This window comes from Haemaphysalis longicornis, unplaced genomic scaffold, assembly GCF_048455015.1.
Source record: "Haemaphysalis longicornis isolate Haplotype H1 unplaced genomic scaffold, Haemaphysalis longicornis Haplotype H1 scaffold_20, whole genome shotgun sequence".
In the NCBI taxonomy this organism is placed as follows: domain Eukaryota; kingdom Metazoa; phylum Arthropoda; class Arachnida; order Ixodida; family Ixodidae; genus Haemaphysalis; species Haemaphysalis longicornis.
Window position 1 is genome coordinate 3,505,340 of NW_027526296.1, and position 14,330 is coordinate 3,519,669.

The following is a 14,330-nucleotide window of genomic DNA, read 5'->3' on the forward strand; positions in this document are numbered from 1 at the left end:
AAATCATATGGTGTTGTTTATAATTTGCCTACAAAAGCTAAAATACGCTTCCACCCTTTTCAGGTGTGCCTCATGATGCAGAGAGTGGTGCCTTGCAAGAACTGCCATCCGACGAAGTACGTGCCGACCATGACGACACCGCGCCGTCCAGCGAGCTCGTGGAAAGACCTCACACAGCAAGCGAAGACTCTCCCCAAAGTGCACTCGCAGGTGAATCCCGCAGTGACCTTTCAACAGCAAGTGACAAAAAACAAGATGGACTAGAAACTGCCAAGGAGTACCCTTCTCGTGATGCACGTGATGGTGATGAAACTAAAGAAGGGCTTTCTCAGCGCGGTATGACGACAGAAAAGGATACATCTGTTGCAGACGGGTATATGGAAAAGGAAGTTACTGAGATACGCGAATCGCCAAGCGTATTACAGCATGCTGAGGCTGACATGCACGCACACGAAGAAACCTTTTCACCGAAACAAGGTAAGGGTCCTGATATCTTAAGTGAGGACACATTGGAAAGTAAACATGACGTCATCAGAAACATTCCAGACGAGCCTAAAGACACAGAAGAACATATATTGCCTCAATCACGTGAAAGTCCCGCAGTGGACAGTATAGTGCAGTCCCATGAGTCAAAAGACATAAAACCTAAACCCGGGAAACATAAACACGACGTTGCACCTGGCCATATTTCCTCTGAGCACGCATTTGAATCAAAAAGAGACAGCGTCGGTGACGCTACTCATCCACCAGAACATCAAGAAATGAAAACACTTGGCGAAGCACACTTTCCGACCGCAAGTGACGAAAGGGATTCCCCTAAAACTTCGTATTCACCCACGCAACCCGAGCACAGCACCCCGGATCTGAAAACACTGTGGGGGCATCACGCGGACAGTACTGGTTCCAGAGAAATTCCATCGCTGGAAATTACTGACCAGCCTGTGAAGGATCCCAGAGCGATGTGCCCAGCATCCCTTGATACCCCAGAGCTTGCCCTCGTGCAGAAGAGGATGTCAGTGGAGTATGAAAGTTCAATAACATCAGTGTCGGAGATTGATTTCCCAGTCGACAGCAAAGCCTCTGAGGTATCGGTTCCTGAAAGCTCATCGCAAGATGATCACAAGCAGGCTGAAGATGCGAAAAGTCCATCCCGCGCATCCAGTCCGGAAAGCCCACCGCAGTCCCCAATCAAGAGACTGGCTGCAGAGCACCCACGCGTGTCTAAACGTGCCCGGACAACTTCTGATTCGAAGCATGTGGTATCGACACAGGGTTCATCAGAAGCTGACATATCTAGTGAGGACGAGGACAGTGTAAACAAGTGTGTTTTTCCTTCGTACGAAGATACTTCAAGATGCGCCGGAGACATCTCGAAGAAAATCGCGCCTGACGAGAGCAACCCACAAACGGATGGGCGGCCACCCCAAAACGACCAACTTCACGATAAAGAAATGCCTCTGGCTCCAACCACTTCGGTACTTGGCACTGAAATCGCATCAGTTGGAACAAAAGACCCAGCGCCAACAATATCCGGGATGTCACGAGATGGTGAACTAATGCAGGAGTACACAATGCACTTGCAAACTTCACGAAACGACAGGTTCAGTCTTGACTCCACGTGCAGTGTTACTTCCGAAGAGCGGAGCTACGCAGAACTTGAAAAGCCCTACCAAAAAGATAACAGCAGAGATAGCTTTTCTAGCACAACCCGAGAATATCCCCAAGACTCGTCTAGGTCCGGAAGCTTATATAGCGATTCGACGATTGAACCCGTACCTGTTATGAGCCAACGCGAAGGTGAAGAACGAAACGTCGTGCACCACACTGACTTCACTTGTTATTCCGGCACACAAGGAACCCAGGCAGCATTCTTAGCGTCAGAAACAATGAAGGTAGGGCAGGCGGAGGTTGATACCACAAGCGCCACTTCAGAAAGAGAAAATGGGGAAACCGTACTGCACTCAGGTGAATCAGGAAGGGAATTTTTGCAAAAACAGCATGAAAAGCATGAATTTCAAGACCCAAAAAGCTTCATGAAGGAGGAGCAGGAATCGTCTTCTGAACCGGTACACGGACACGGCATTGCCTCAGGCCTCTTTGCCGCATTAAAAACAGAGCTTTGCGTCATCGATTCACCTTCTATGGGCAGTGTTCTAGACCATACTGGTAAAGACATATTTCCTTGTACTGACAAGACATCACCGGTTACTTCTTTTCAGCCGCCCGAATTTAATGATAAATTTGTTCCCACTGATATTAAATCTGAACATGACCACCAGGATTCCGCCATCGGGGGTAGCAAGCACATTACTGCCGACCAAGCCCTAGATCGAGAACCTGGGTTCGACGATAACGACAGTGCAAGAATGTATCATCCTGTACTCACGGAAACACCTGAAAAAATTCAACCTGCACTTAAGGCTGGAACTTCTTCACCAGAAAACTCTGGCGCCGAACGCAGGTCATCTGAAGAAGCTAGTTCTTCCAAGGTTCTGCGGTTTCAGTTGAATGAAGGTATTTCAAGCGCTTTGCCAGGGGAATCAATCGGGAACGGGGCTTCAGTGACTTGCACTACATTGGATGACGATGGGCGATCAAAAGAATTCTTTGAGAGAGCTGTGCGCATGGAACAGTTAAACGAGGCTGAATTTCTTGAAACCGTAGTTACTGATGAAGAGGAAGACTCCTCGCGAGCATCTGGTCAGCCATTGGCCACGTCGTGCGCAAGTTCTGCCAGGCTGGACCAGGCGCAAAACCTCATTCAACCAGAAGACAGGGATGCCACGGAAGAAGAGATTACCTTGGCGTCCGCACTTTCGTCAGGACTTCCAACAGAGCTCGTGTGCTTGACACAGTCATCTTTAGATGTATCAAAAGATGTGTCGCGCCTTGCAAAGTCTACCGAATCGCTTGAGATCGTTGCTTCACCACCAGATTCTCCGCATGTTGCGCAAAGCGACGAACCTGCCGCTGTCGCAGCCGGGCTCGCTTCTGGACTTCCGGTTGAGTTGATCTGCGTCGTTAAATCTGAGTCGCTTTGTTCCGAAATTAAGCGCGCAGAGGAAGAAGCAATCCATCATGTAATTGAGAAAAAATCTACTTACGCGGAAGAAGATAACAGTGGGGCAGTGCAGGAATACCTAGAGCGCAGGTTAAGTGACAGTGAATATCGCGCAGGCAAGCATTCGCAAGCTGCTGATCCTTCGGAAAAGGTTTCAACATTAACGGAAGACGTCCAAAGCCCTGTAGAAAGACCAGAAAGAACATTTGGTGACATCCACCAGAATGGAGCCACCCGCTCTCCATCAAGTGTCGGTCTTGTTGCTGGACTAGCAGCTGGTCTTGCCACAGAGCTCGTCTGCATGCCTCAGTCGGCAGAAGAGCTCTGCATTGATGCTCCTGACACCGTGTGGCCATCAACCAAGACTTCTCACACTGAAGTTATACCACCCGAAATGACAGCTTCTGTGTACGAGCAGCTAACAGCACTGCATCCCGAGGACACGCAATCCCTTGGCGCCGATACCACGGGAACAGGCAGAGAAGGTCCCGTTGCGTCGGGACATCCGCGCCATCCGGGCCAAATACCAGTTCAGCGTGAAGTCATTACAACAGTGACCTCTCGACGTGTGGTTTACCAAAACGATGGCCCACCTGATACATGGGCCTCGTCTACTTTCTCTGAAGTGCCTCATCGCGACCCAGACGACGGTTCGGGACATACAACTGTAACACACGTGTACAGGACATATACTACAGGTGAAAGCGACGACCAAGATGCTCAATTTCCGCCTTTAGGAAGTATGTCTCTACGCCAAGATGGGGGTGGCAACACATTCGGCCCACTCAGTTCCAGTGCAGTGCAGCATCCTGCCGAAGATGAGGGCAGCCACCGTGAAGGGGAACAAGGTTCAGGCACAACGTCTAGGGAAACCATCTACACCATTCGTGCTGACCATAAAGATGCCGATACCTTTATTCACTGTTTGGGCGGCGCAGGAACATCGGAGCACGAGGATTCATCTATCCACAGAATCGCGATGGACGAAGTAGCTCGAATAACGGAGATGGCAGCGGCTGCAGTTTCGCAGTCACCAAACGGCTGGACAGTTGTCCATCGCTCAGGTGACTCTTCTGCGCAGCGTCCATTGGAGCTTTCACGTCCTTCTGAACTCTTGGATAGAGGGAATGGGAACGTCGTGCGTATAACGGAAACGCGCCAAATGGTCTACCAGCCCGGCACCAGCGCTGAGTTCATCGTCCTGCAAGGGCACTCAGCCGATGAGACATGCCTCCCTCCCGAAGGCAGTGACCCGAAGACAATCTTGGAGTTCATGGCAGCTCAGACGAAGCAGGCTGCCAAGGAGATGCTGGAGGAACAGCCCTTGTACGAGGAAGACGAGGAGGCCGCACTGGAGCAGAGTTCACTGAGCGACGCCAGCCCCTTGGTGGAGGAGCCCGTATTCGCCAAGACACTGCAACCGGACTACCCTGAACTCGTAGAATTGTCCGGCGGAAACACACCCTCGGAACCGCCGAGTCCACGCTCCGCCGTGCTTGACTCCCGGGCCACGCACAACGGGGAGGCCGGCTCTGCGCCTTCCGGCCAGCGAATGGTGGTGATCGAGGAGAGCGAGTCTCCGTGTAGCCCGGGCAAGACCCAGACATCCAGGGTGGTCAGCTACGTCGAAGAGCCAACGACAGTCGTGCGTGAAGAGTGGGTACTAGAAGGCGTCCCGGGTGAAACTCCGCACGTCATATCGCAGTCGTCCATGTTTCAACGTGAAATCGTCACCCGGGAAGAATCCATATCATCACACGCGTACGACCAGCCTGCGAGCCTCCTGCGTCACGTTGAAGAGCAGACACAAAGTGCCGACGACCAACAAAGCTCTCTCAAGGCATCGGTGGAGACCCACGCCTCTTTTGATGGCGTGGGTTCAGTGTTAGCAACACCGGCACCGGCGTCGCCGCACCCAGACGCCGTCAGAGATGCGCACGCAGCAACTGAAAGCCAGGGTAGGGGGAGTAGGAATGGCGCCCCAGCACCGTTTGACGTGCGAGACTGGGGCAAGCCACTCGGCCTTCCTGTTCCGCCGGAGCCGTCGTCACGCTCCTCCCAAGACAAGTCCTCGTCGAAGACGGGCAAGAAAGCAGCTGCGGCGCCTTGTGGCGCCGGTGACGTCGTCTACGTCGACCTGACCTACGTTCCTCATCATGGTGACCCGGGTTACTGCGACGCGGAGTTCTTCAGCCGAGTGCGCGCCCGGTACTACGTCTTGAGCGGCACCAACCCCAGCCAGCAGGTCCTCGACGCCCTGCTGGAGGCCAAGCGCGGCTGGGGCGAGCCGGACGCCCCCGTGACCGTCATACCTACGTACGAGACCGATGCTCTCTGCTTCTGGATCGCACACAATCAGAAGGCTCTGGAAGAGCACCACATCGACGTGGCCCCCTCGGCCTCGCGCTGCACCATCAACCTGCAGGACCACGAGTCGTCCTGCGCTGCCTACCGGCTAGAGTTTTAAGGGGCAGCCATCTTTTACACACGCGCATCCAAAGTATTCGCTGCTGTCCAGACTAGCCACTGTCGCATCTTGTCCCCCGCGGCCATGGGATCTGAGTCTGTCCAATCATGCGGGCCTCTCTCGGCGTTCTCAGAAGAGTAGGCCGGAATGGCGGTGCATTTCAGTTACTGAACAGGGGAGCCATGAACGTCACTAATGAGCAGCGGCGAGCACCTGAGCGCATGCGTACGAAATATGTTTGGTGTGTGTTTGAAGTGCTCCGTGCGCAGAGACTGGACCTTGGACTGAGAGTTACCTCTGCGCAGCAACTGAAAAGCGTCATGACGGCCATTTTTGTGCTCTTGAATGCATTTCGTCCTGCTTGTGTCATGATCGTTTCCTTGCTGAAATTTACTGAACGCCAATAGGACTGTGAGTGCACATTAAAGGGACTACGTGCAAATCGCAGGCTTTTAGCTTGTGGTTAGGGTGATTCCTACTTTCTCCGCCACCTTTTCTGTCTTAATTTGCTCTTTTAAGCTACTTAAATTTTTATCGTGTCTCTTTGAGAAGCTACATTCTGTTGTCCAGGGTCGTTTCTTCCTGATGATCATTGTTTACGGTGGGGCGTCCGATTACGGAGAAGCAGAATTGCTGCTACATTGAAACCGTGTATTACCAACATCTAATTCTATAGTCTTAAATACACATGTACTAACCTAGAACCCGTCAATAGCATTTTTCAGGGCGCATTTGCGCCACACGACTTGAGATCGCCCTTGAATAGGCCGTTCGGCACTTATCTGTTATTCCCCTTTCTATCGTGTTCTTTTCTGTGATACGACAGCTCCTCTCCAGCTTCCGAGTACAATAGCAGCGGTTAAGTAGGTTCTTTAAATGTAGCTTCTCCCGTTGTTTGTCATTTTATTTATTGTCCCTACTGAATTTTTACTTGTTATTATTTATTGACACCTACTTATTCCTTACGCTCTCTTTACCTTATTAGGGCATGCGCACAAGTGATAGAAACGCGCAACTTTTCAACTAAAGCTTCCTTAACCGTAGAAAAGTGCGGTATTTTCTCTTTGTTATCCTTTCGGTTTTCATATGCGAGCGGTACTGCTTCCTAAGCCGTGGACAATGCGCAGTACACGTTCTTCGATCTCTTGGATAACCGGGTCGGTACTTGTAGGCGCGGCCCCAGCGTTAGTCGGGCAATTATTGCGCAGGCCGTCGCTTGCGTATTGCGCTATCACCTCCGTTGTGCCCCTGAACCGACGGTGCGTTTTAGGCTTCCATGAGCGTTCGTGGCTATTTCGAGTCGTAAAGTTACATATACAGTCTCTCTTTCCCGCAATGTGCAATACACCGTCGCTATCGTGAATTCCTTGCACAAAAGGATCGGGGTGCACAAATTTCTTGGGAAGTGTGAGATAAATGAATGAGCGGCATTAAAGGAAAACCAAATGTTTAGTGTGCGTGAGAGGTGGAGTTAGGAGAGCGATGGACGGAACCAGCGCTAATTCACGTGTAAAGTGGATCACATGTAGGGTATAAGCGGTTGACGAGAGTTTATCGCGACAGTTTTGGCTTTGCAGAAGTATTGCTTGCAAGAGCGAGAATTTACGGCAGGGTAACGCAAAGCTTCTATGTAGGCAATTTTAAGTTGAGCGCGACTTTGTAGACACTTACAAAATGTGGAGATTTCAGCCTTTGTATTGGCATCGACATACGTCTCATTGTGAACGAACGGTTTTATGAGACTTTCTTGTTTGTGTTGTTTTTGCTTCCTCTTGTGTTGAGTATGTGATGGCTGAAATTTCCATGCACAGCAGTCCTGTGAAATCACGGTCGCCGTGTGTTATGTGTAAGCGGGTAAGAAGGCACGTGGTGGTCGTCGGAGGCATGCGTGACCTTCTTGAGCATTCCAGTGATATGAGCTTATCAGACAGAGGTGATCTGCCGTGCGCTGTCATGGCTCAGAGTTCGGTCTTGGGCACGGTATTCATGTGATAACGACAACAACTTGACATGTTCCTTGAAAGAACGAATGCGGCTTTATCGCAATTACACATTTTGTTGGCATAATTAAATGTCTGTTTTGCTATTCCCTGTGACCTTGTTCGGAGGTGTGTTATTCCTGAGGCATTTGTTGAGCTATGCCATTATATTCCTTGTTCTCTTTTTGCATTCTTGCGCCACTTATATTGTCAATAATCTCAGCTTGTACGCAAAGGTGCCCTTATTAAACCTCCGTGGAATGATTAAAACCTTGTCTTCAGGTGTACATTGTAACAGCCGGCTAGGAATAATATTTTATGTCCCTTTTAACTAACCACGCTTTTTTGTTGCTTTTCTCTCGCATATACATAATAGTATGCAAAATAGGGTCCCCTTCCAAAAGCTGTTAAACACGTAAGTCTGCATCAGATTTACTCCTTGCACGCGTTGTTAATTCTGCCCGTAACACGTTGACAGTTTCGAACTTCGCATGCACCGCTCTTCTTTCGACGTACTAGCACCAAGCATATGTAATTTATTACCTGCATGCGCGCTGTAGCGACAAATGATGAAGTTGAGAGTGAGGCGGTAGTTCGAAGAGTTTGTCTCGTCCCGATGAGCCTAAGACGAAGTGCAAAGTTTATACGAGAAGCCCCGGTAGCGGGAAAAAGCCTAAGGGAGCCCTTTTTGAGGCCCGTTTTCTTTCGTTTTGGTGTTCATGAGAGCAGTGTTCGTTTCCTCTAGCAGTGGTGAGTCGCTTTCAGGTTGCTTGGATTTACAAGAAGGACGCGGTCGGCCCTGAACACGTGCTACGACGTCACATCTCTGTAACACGCGTGCGGAAGCCTTCGCGTGTGTCTGCGTGAAAATAACTGTCGCTGCAGTTGAAGCTTTAAAACGGATTTGAGATACCAAATAGTGTCTTCTAGTCACGTCCTTTCCTGCAAAAGCGTCAGTAATGTGTTATTACTTTGTTGTTGCCCGTCATCTGTTGCTTTCTCGGTAGGGTGTTAGTGGCTTCTGTTCAGTATGCAGGAATGGGCGGCAGATTATAAACAGCGACGTACATGGGGGTGTAATAATGGAATCATCTGTACGCTTTGCTGTGCACTGTACGCCGCAAGAACGGGTCACCATGAGATGCGGGCTGTCTGTACGCAGTAGCACACTGGATGTTGAAAACTACAGTGCTGGACATGCCTTCTGGAATTCAGCCTCAAAGGCGTCGGACCGTGCATGGTTGGAGCGTCGTCGAATTGTCATTTGCTCCAGAAGCCGAACCCCTGGAGACTGTATTCGATGTCTGTACGCAGCAGTAGGTACCTGGCTTTAACGACCTTCTGAGGAAACAGGGAAACCACCGCAGTTACAGGTGCATTGAGGCTACTGCGGCCAGCTCTCAGACAATAGCTTCAACAAGCGAGGCATTTTGGGCCTGGACCTCCGGTTTTTGAAGGGCAGAAACCTTTGTGGTCTGTGGTGGCTGGCCACAAATAGCTATAAGAAGGTGATTCACGGCACTCCCTACAAAGTTAGGCCCACCTGTTCACTTACAACAGCTGCCTCACTCGCACGCCAACTTAAGCTCTGTTCAGCTGTCTGAGGTGTGTGCAAGTGGTGAGCACGAGCATGAACAGTCAATGCGTGCATCTCGTGGTGACTCTGTGCGTGCGTATTGTGCAGCCGGCAGTCACGTGATAGCGAAGCGAATTGGGCAGTGTGTGAACAGTTATTCGAACCTATTGTGTTTTGCAATTTGTAGCCCGACATTGTACCGAAGAGAAACGCGATGTGAGGTGTGACTTGTTCTGCTAGCTTATTCAAATTCGCTATTTTTAGGCGCGAATGTTAGTAGCGCAGAACCTCTGCAACATCTACGGAATGCGCACATGCGTATGTTTTGTTGTGCAGCTCATGTATTTCGCTGTTGTCGTGAATGCGTGTAAAACCTGCAATCGCTTTAGGAAAAAAAAGGCTCTAAACATTTGTGGACATACAATTTCTTCCTCTCCTTTCTTCATGTGTATGCTTGAAGCCGCTGCGCAAAAAAAGTCAGTTTTAGCAGTGCATTATAGCGCAGTTGTACAACGTTTTTGTGCGATCGACTTGTTGCAAAGTCTACACTAGGGGTGAGCGCGCAGCAGATGCCGCGAAGTTTTTTGAGGGCGGCTTGCCTGCAGCTGATTGCCGGCTATAGCGTGCGTTTAAAACGCAACTCGTTGTCGTGCGGCCCCCTTAGGCTTAACAAGGCAGGCGGATGAGCGTGAAACATTGTCGAGCATTCCTGTTGAAGGCACGGGTGCGTTGCGTGCACAAAGGGTGAAAGAGGTTGCCGCGAGAAGTGACTGGGACGAGCCATGGAGAGACGTGAATGGAGTGAGAGTCGGATGTGTTTTTGTACGCTGCGTTATGTTTGTAGTGCGCACTATGATTGCCGCTATCGTTGCAGCTGCTGATGTGTTGTTGAGTAGTCTTCACGCTGTGTGTGAAGCGAACGCCGCGCGCCTTTGGTTCACCGTACTTGCCGATACTGTGCGTGTGTGTATGTGTGTGTACACGCCTCGGTGGCCGTCCCAGCGCCCGCGAGACGAGGCCGCTTGTGGCCGGTCATACGGAGCTACTATGGCTAATAAAACTGTGCAGCACTTCAAGTCATCGCCTCTCTCTCTCTCTCTCACGCGGGCTTGTGCATCTACGCATGAAGCGGCTGCACGCAGAAGCATGGTGGCTGCGCTCAGGGCGGCATGAGTACCTGTCCTTTAGTAAAGTACAGACAACTGCCATTTATGGCGCCGTTACGGAAGCTGCTAGGCTACGAAAGCATAATAGTCACTAAGCGTGGCCACAAGCGGCGCATTCGGCCAAAGGGAACAGCAGCCAGCAGCAGCCCCTCGGAAGGCCGCGAGAGAGGTATATGAAGCTTCGATTTAGAACAACTTCCCGTAAAAATCCCGAGTCATTCCACCCTATGAAGGTGGGTGACGAGCGAAGCTGAGTCGACCCAGGATTTGGAACACGGGTTTGAACTGTGGGTGAAGATCGCCGTTGCTGCCCTTCGGGACGCTGTTCCATGCCCCCGGCGGACGCCTCCTTCGGCAGCAGTCACGTGTAAGCAAGCAGGCACAGAAACAAACAAAGACGTGCACAATAACGCCTCGCGTTTTACAAAGTTTGTATTAAAGTTCGCAAAAAAAAGTTAGACTGGTATTGAAAACAAAAAATACGCCGCGCAAGTTGTCTGAAAAAAGGATAGGGAACTGCAAGCCCGGCATGTACACTCTAACACCTAGTGCCATCTACCGGTTCGCGTTGAACACTTCCGCTGCTCTTCTGAGCAACCGCTAAAAGTAACTCACTGCTCGAACTTGTGGCCTAGTGGAGTAGCAGATTCTTACGCTATCATTCGGGGTTCGAGCCCTAGTCAGTTCAGCAACATTTTTTTTCTGTTCAAACTATCCTATTAGGTTACCTTTAACCATTGTAAGGTCGAGAAAGGTTAATGGTAAACGTTAAGGGTAAGGTCATTCTTTCGTACATTCTATGTGGTTATGGGTGCGGGCGCAGCCGCAAACCACGTTTAACTAGCGTTCTGCATTTCGCCGGAAGTGTTGGGCTTGTGGCCAGATGAGGGCGGGATTTTGCTCCTTAAGAGCTTCCTAAAAAGGTTGTTTGGCTCTCCCTTTCAGACATTGTTCCAGACAAACGCCGCAAAAATGCGGCTCTACGCCGACACCATGCTTTCGACACCATGCTTTCGAGGTACTTTCAAGTGATTGTGCACCGACCTTACGTCCCCATTGGCTGCGACGCGTCATGTGTATTCGTAGCAAAGGTTTCAGGGTTGCTAAGGAGCCAGCCGAACTGCTGGAGGTGCAGCAGGAATGGAAAGGACGCTAATAAGCGCTGGCCGCACCTGGCGGCGCACCAGTCACCATCCAGAACCCACCGCTTATTTCGCTGCCGGCGCTGCGGCAGCTCCTGCTCCTCTTTGCGCCGAGGAACATGGCGGAGTCCACAATAATACCGACTCATTCGTTCAGAGTCTCGTCGTCCCCCAGAGCATTCAATCGGATGTTAATTCCTTCGCATACGCAACTCGTGCAAAGCGTTTAGGTGTACTTCGGAAGGCGCGCCTAACATTAAATCGCCTTTTAATTTTCTCATCTTCTTACTTTATTAGAAGTACCTCACCTATTGTTTAGTTACCGCGATGGATTGCATCTTAATTGCACGGCAACAGCGGAGTTTTGTGTTCAAAAGACACGAAGTTTGATATCGGATGACCGCGACATTTTACATGTTGGAGTAGTTAAATGTATCAGTGCATTGTATGGCACCCCAGCACGCGTGTGGGACTGTGATAACAACTCCCACCCTGACCCCACCCTTGAGCACTGGGAGAGAGCACTGTCCAGCTCGGACCCTGACGACCAACTTTGGCTGGTGAAATGAGCCCAGCTAGGAAGCCGGAAAGCCCCAGGGGTCCTGGAATGAGGACTCTTCCCCGAGGCGAACTGCTTCATGGGGACGTTTATTCCTCCTTCTCCTCCGCCTCGAATTTTGTCCACAGCTAAGTACCATCCAGCATACAATTCTGGAATGCGCTCACAACCCAGTCCTACCACGCCTCTCCACCCGTTCCTTTCCTGGGCTGTGGGAGACGCTGTTGACCAACGGTCAAGTGGAGCACCAGACTCTCCTGGTCACACGGGCCAAGACGGATGGGGCAACGCATGGATTCCCATACGAGGGTTCCACTCTCACGTGGGAGCTCATTAAAATGTTTTCTCTCTCTCTCCTCCTCCTTTCTGTCAAGGACGACAATGGTTGAACGCGAAGATTTCTCGTCATGGATTCCTTGGTTGACGTCGTAGTTGCGACCTTGACTCGCCGACGGTTTGGACTTTGATTCGCACACAGTTTCGACTTTTGACCGCAGCGGTTTTGACTTTGACCCCTCGCCATTTGATTTCGCACGAAGGGAGCTTCACGCTCAACCATCGTCGTGGTTAGACGGAGAACCACACGTTTTTTTCTAATTTTGCACGGCCATGCACCCCTCTCCAAATCCATGCTACGTCGGCGGTGTTCGAATGGTGCAATCGGATAGACGTCGGCTTCATAACGCGAGGTACCCGGGTTCAATTTATTTATTTATTTATTTATTACAATACTCTCCAGGCCTCGGAGGGCGTTAGAGGAGTGGGTAAGGTTTATACAAAGTTTACAATGGCCGTCTTGAATGATGATGGGTCAGGGTTGCTGGCGATGGAGGCGGGAAGGTGGTTCCAGTCGGTGCCTGTCCTTGGCAAGAATGAATTGAAGTGCACGTTTGTTCTAGAGCTCGGCATGCTAACTTTAAATCTGTGATCAATACGTTCGAAAATATAAGCAGGTGGTGAGAGAAGGTCGTGTTTAATATCAGGATTGGTGAAGTAGATTTTGTGGAAGAGGCAGATGCGAGATACTTTTCTTCTGATAGATAGGTCAGGAAGCCCAAGGTTAGATTTAATAATGGATACGCTAGCGGTGCGGGAGTAGTTAGAAACAATAAAACGAGCTGAGCGGTTTTGGATCGGTTCAATTAGGGAAGAAAGAGATAGCTGGTGAGGGTCCCAAATCGCTGAAGCATACTCGAGCTTACTTCTAACAAGAGTCTTATAAAGAAGCAGTTTTAAAGAGACTGGAGCTAGCGAAAAATTACGACGGATGAAGCCAAGCATGCGGTTAGCGTTGTTAGTGATGTAATCAGTATGTTTGTGCCATGATAGATCGTTACTTATGTGAACACCTAGGTATTTGTAGGAGAGAACGGTGTCTAATTGTGTTGAGTTAAGAAAGTATTCAGGCAGGTTATGGCGATTAGTAGTGTTAGACACCCTCATATATTTCCACTTGTTTGGGTTAAGGTTCATGAGCCAGTTGTTGCACCACGAGGATACGTTATTGAGGTCAGATTGTAGTAAAGAAGAGTCTGCGGGGTTGGTTACTTTACGATAGATTACACAGTCATCCGCGAAAAGTCGAATTGAAGAAGAAACGTGGTCAGCAAGATCATTAATATAAATAAGGAAAAGCAAGGGGCCCAAGACAGAGCCTTGGGGAACCCCGGATGTTACATGGCGCATGCGTGAATTGCAGCTATTGGCGGTGACATACTGCGTTAGATTTGTTAGAAAAGCTTCTATCCATTTAAGTAGGCTGTAGTCTAGGTTAAGCTTGCTCAGTTTATAAAGAAGAAGGTGGTGTGACACAGAATCAAATGCCTTCCGGAAATCGAGAAAGATGCAGTCGGTGACAAAAGCCTGATCAAAGGTAGAGTACAGATCGTTAGTGAAAAGTAGTAGCAGTGTTTCGCAAGAGTAGTGCTTTCGGAACCCATGTTGAAATTTAGTGAAGAAGTTGTTTAATTCAAGGAAAGTGCTGAGATGAGAATACAATATGTGTTCTAGAATTTTGCACGATATACTAATTAGTGAAATGGGTCTGTAGTTCAAGGGGTCAGAAGTGTTACCTTGCTTGGGCACTGGCACCACCTTTCCCGCCTTCCAATCACTGGGGAGGGTAGAACATTGCAAGAACTGTGTGAAGATGTGAGACAAGATTATAGAAGAATACGTTGCAGTGCCCTTTAAAAATTGGGCGGAAATTCCATCAGCTCCAGGGGGTCAATTCTTGATATTATTAATGAGCGATTCAATTCCTACCCAGTCAATAAGAATGAAATCCATTGCGACCACAGGAACCGTCTTTTTTTTTTTCTTTCACTTTACACAGCACCGTCGTCGCCCGAGAAAGTTCGCTTTCCTGCAGTGCGTTTTC

General features: G+C 49.7%; 1 protein-coding gene across 1 annotated transcript in view; it reads left to right on the forward strand.

Annotated features, from left to right (window-relative positions):
- Positions 1 to 10,159, forward strand: part of LOC144172297 (uncharacterized) — a 175,785-nt gene extending 165,626 nt beyond the window's left edge. The window contains exon 4 of the mRNA XM_077701049.1: positions 64 to 10,159. Within this exon, the coding sequence (XP_077557175.1) occupies positions 64 to 5,528 (5,465 nt within the window). The 3' untranslated portion in view covers positions 5,529 to 10,159. The remainder of the gene's footprint in view (positions 1 to 63) is intronic.
- Positions 10,160 to 14,330: the final 4,171 nt, after the last annotated feature.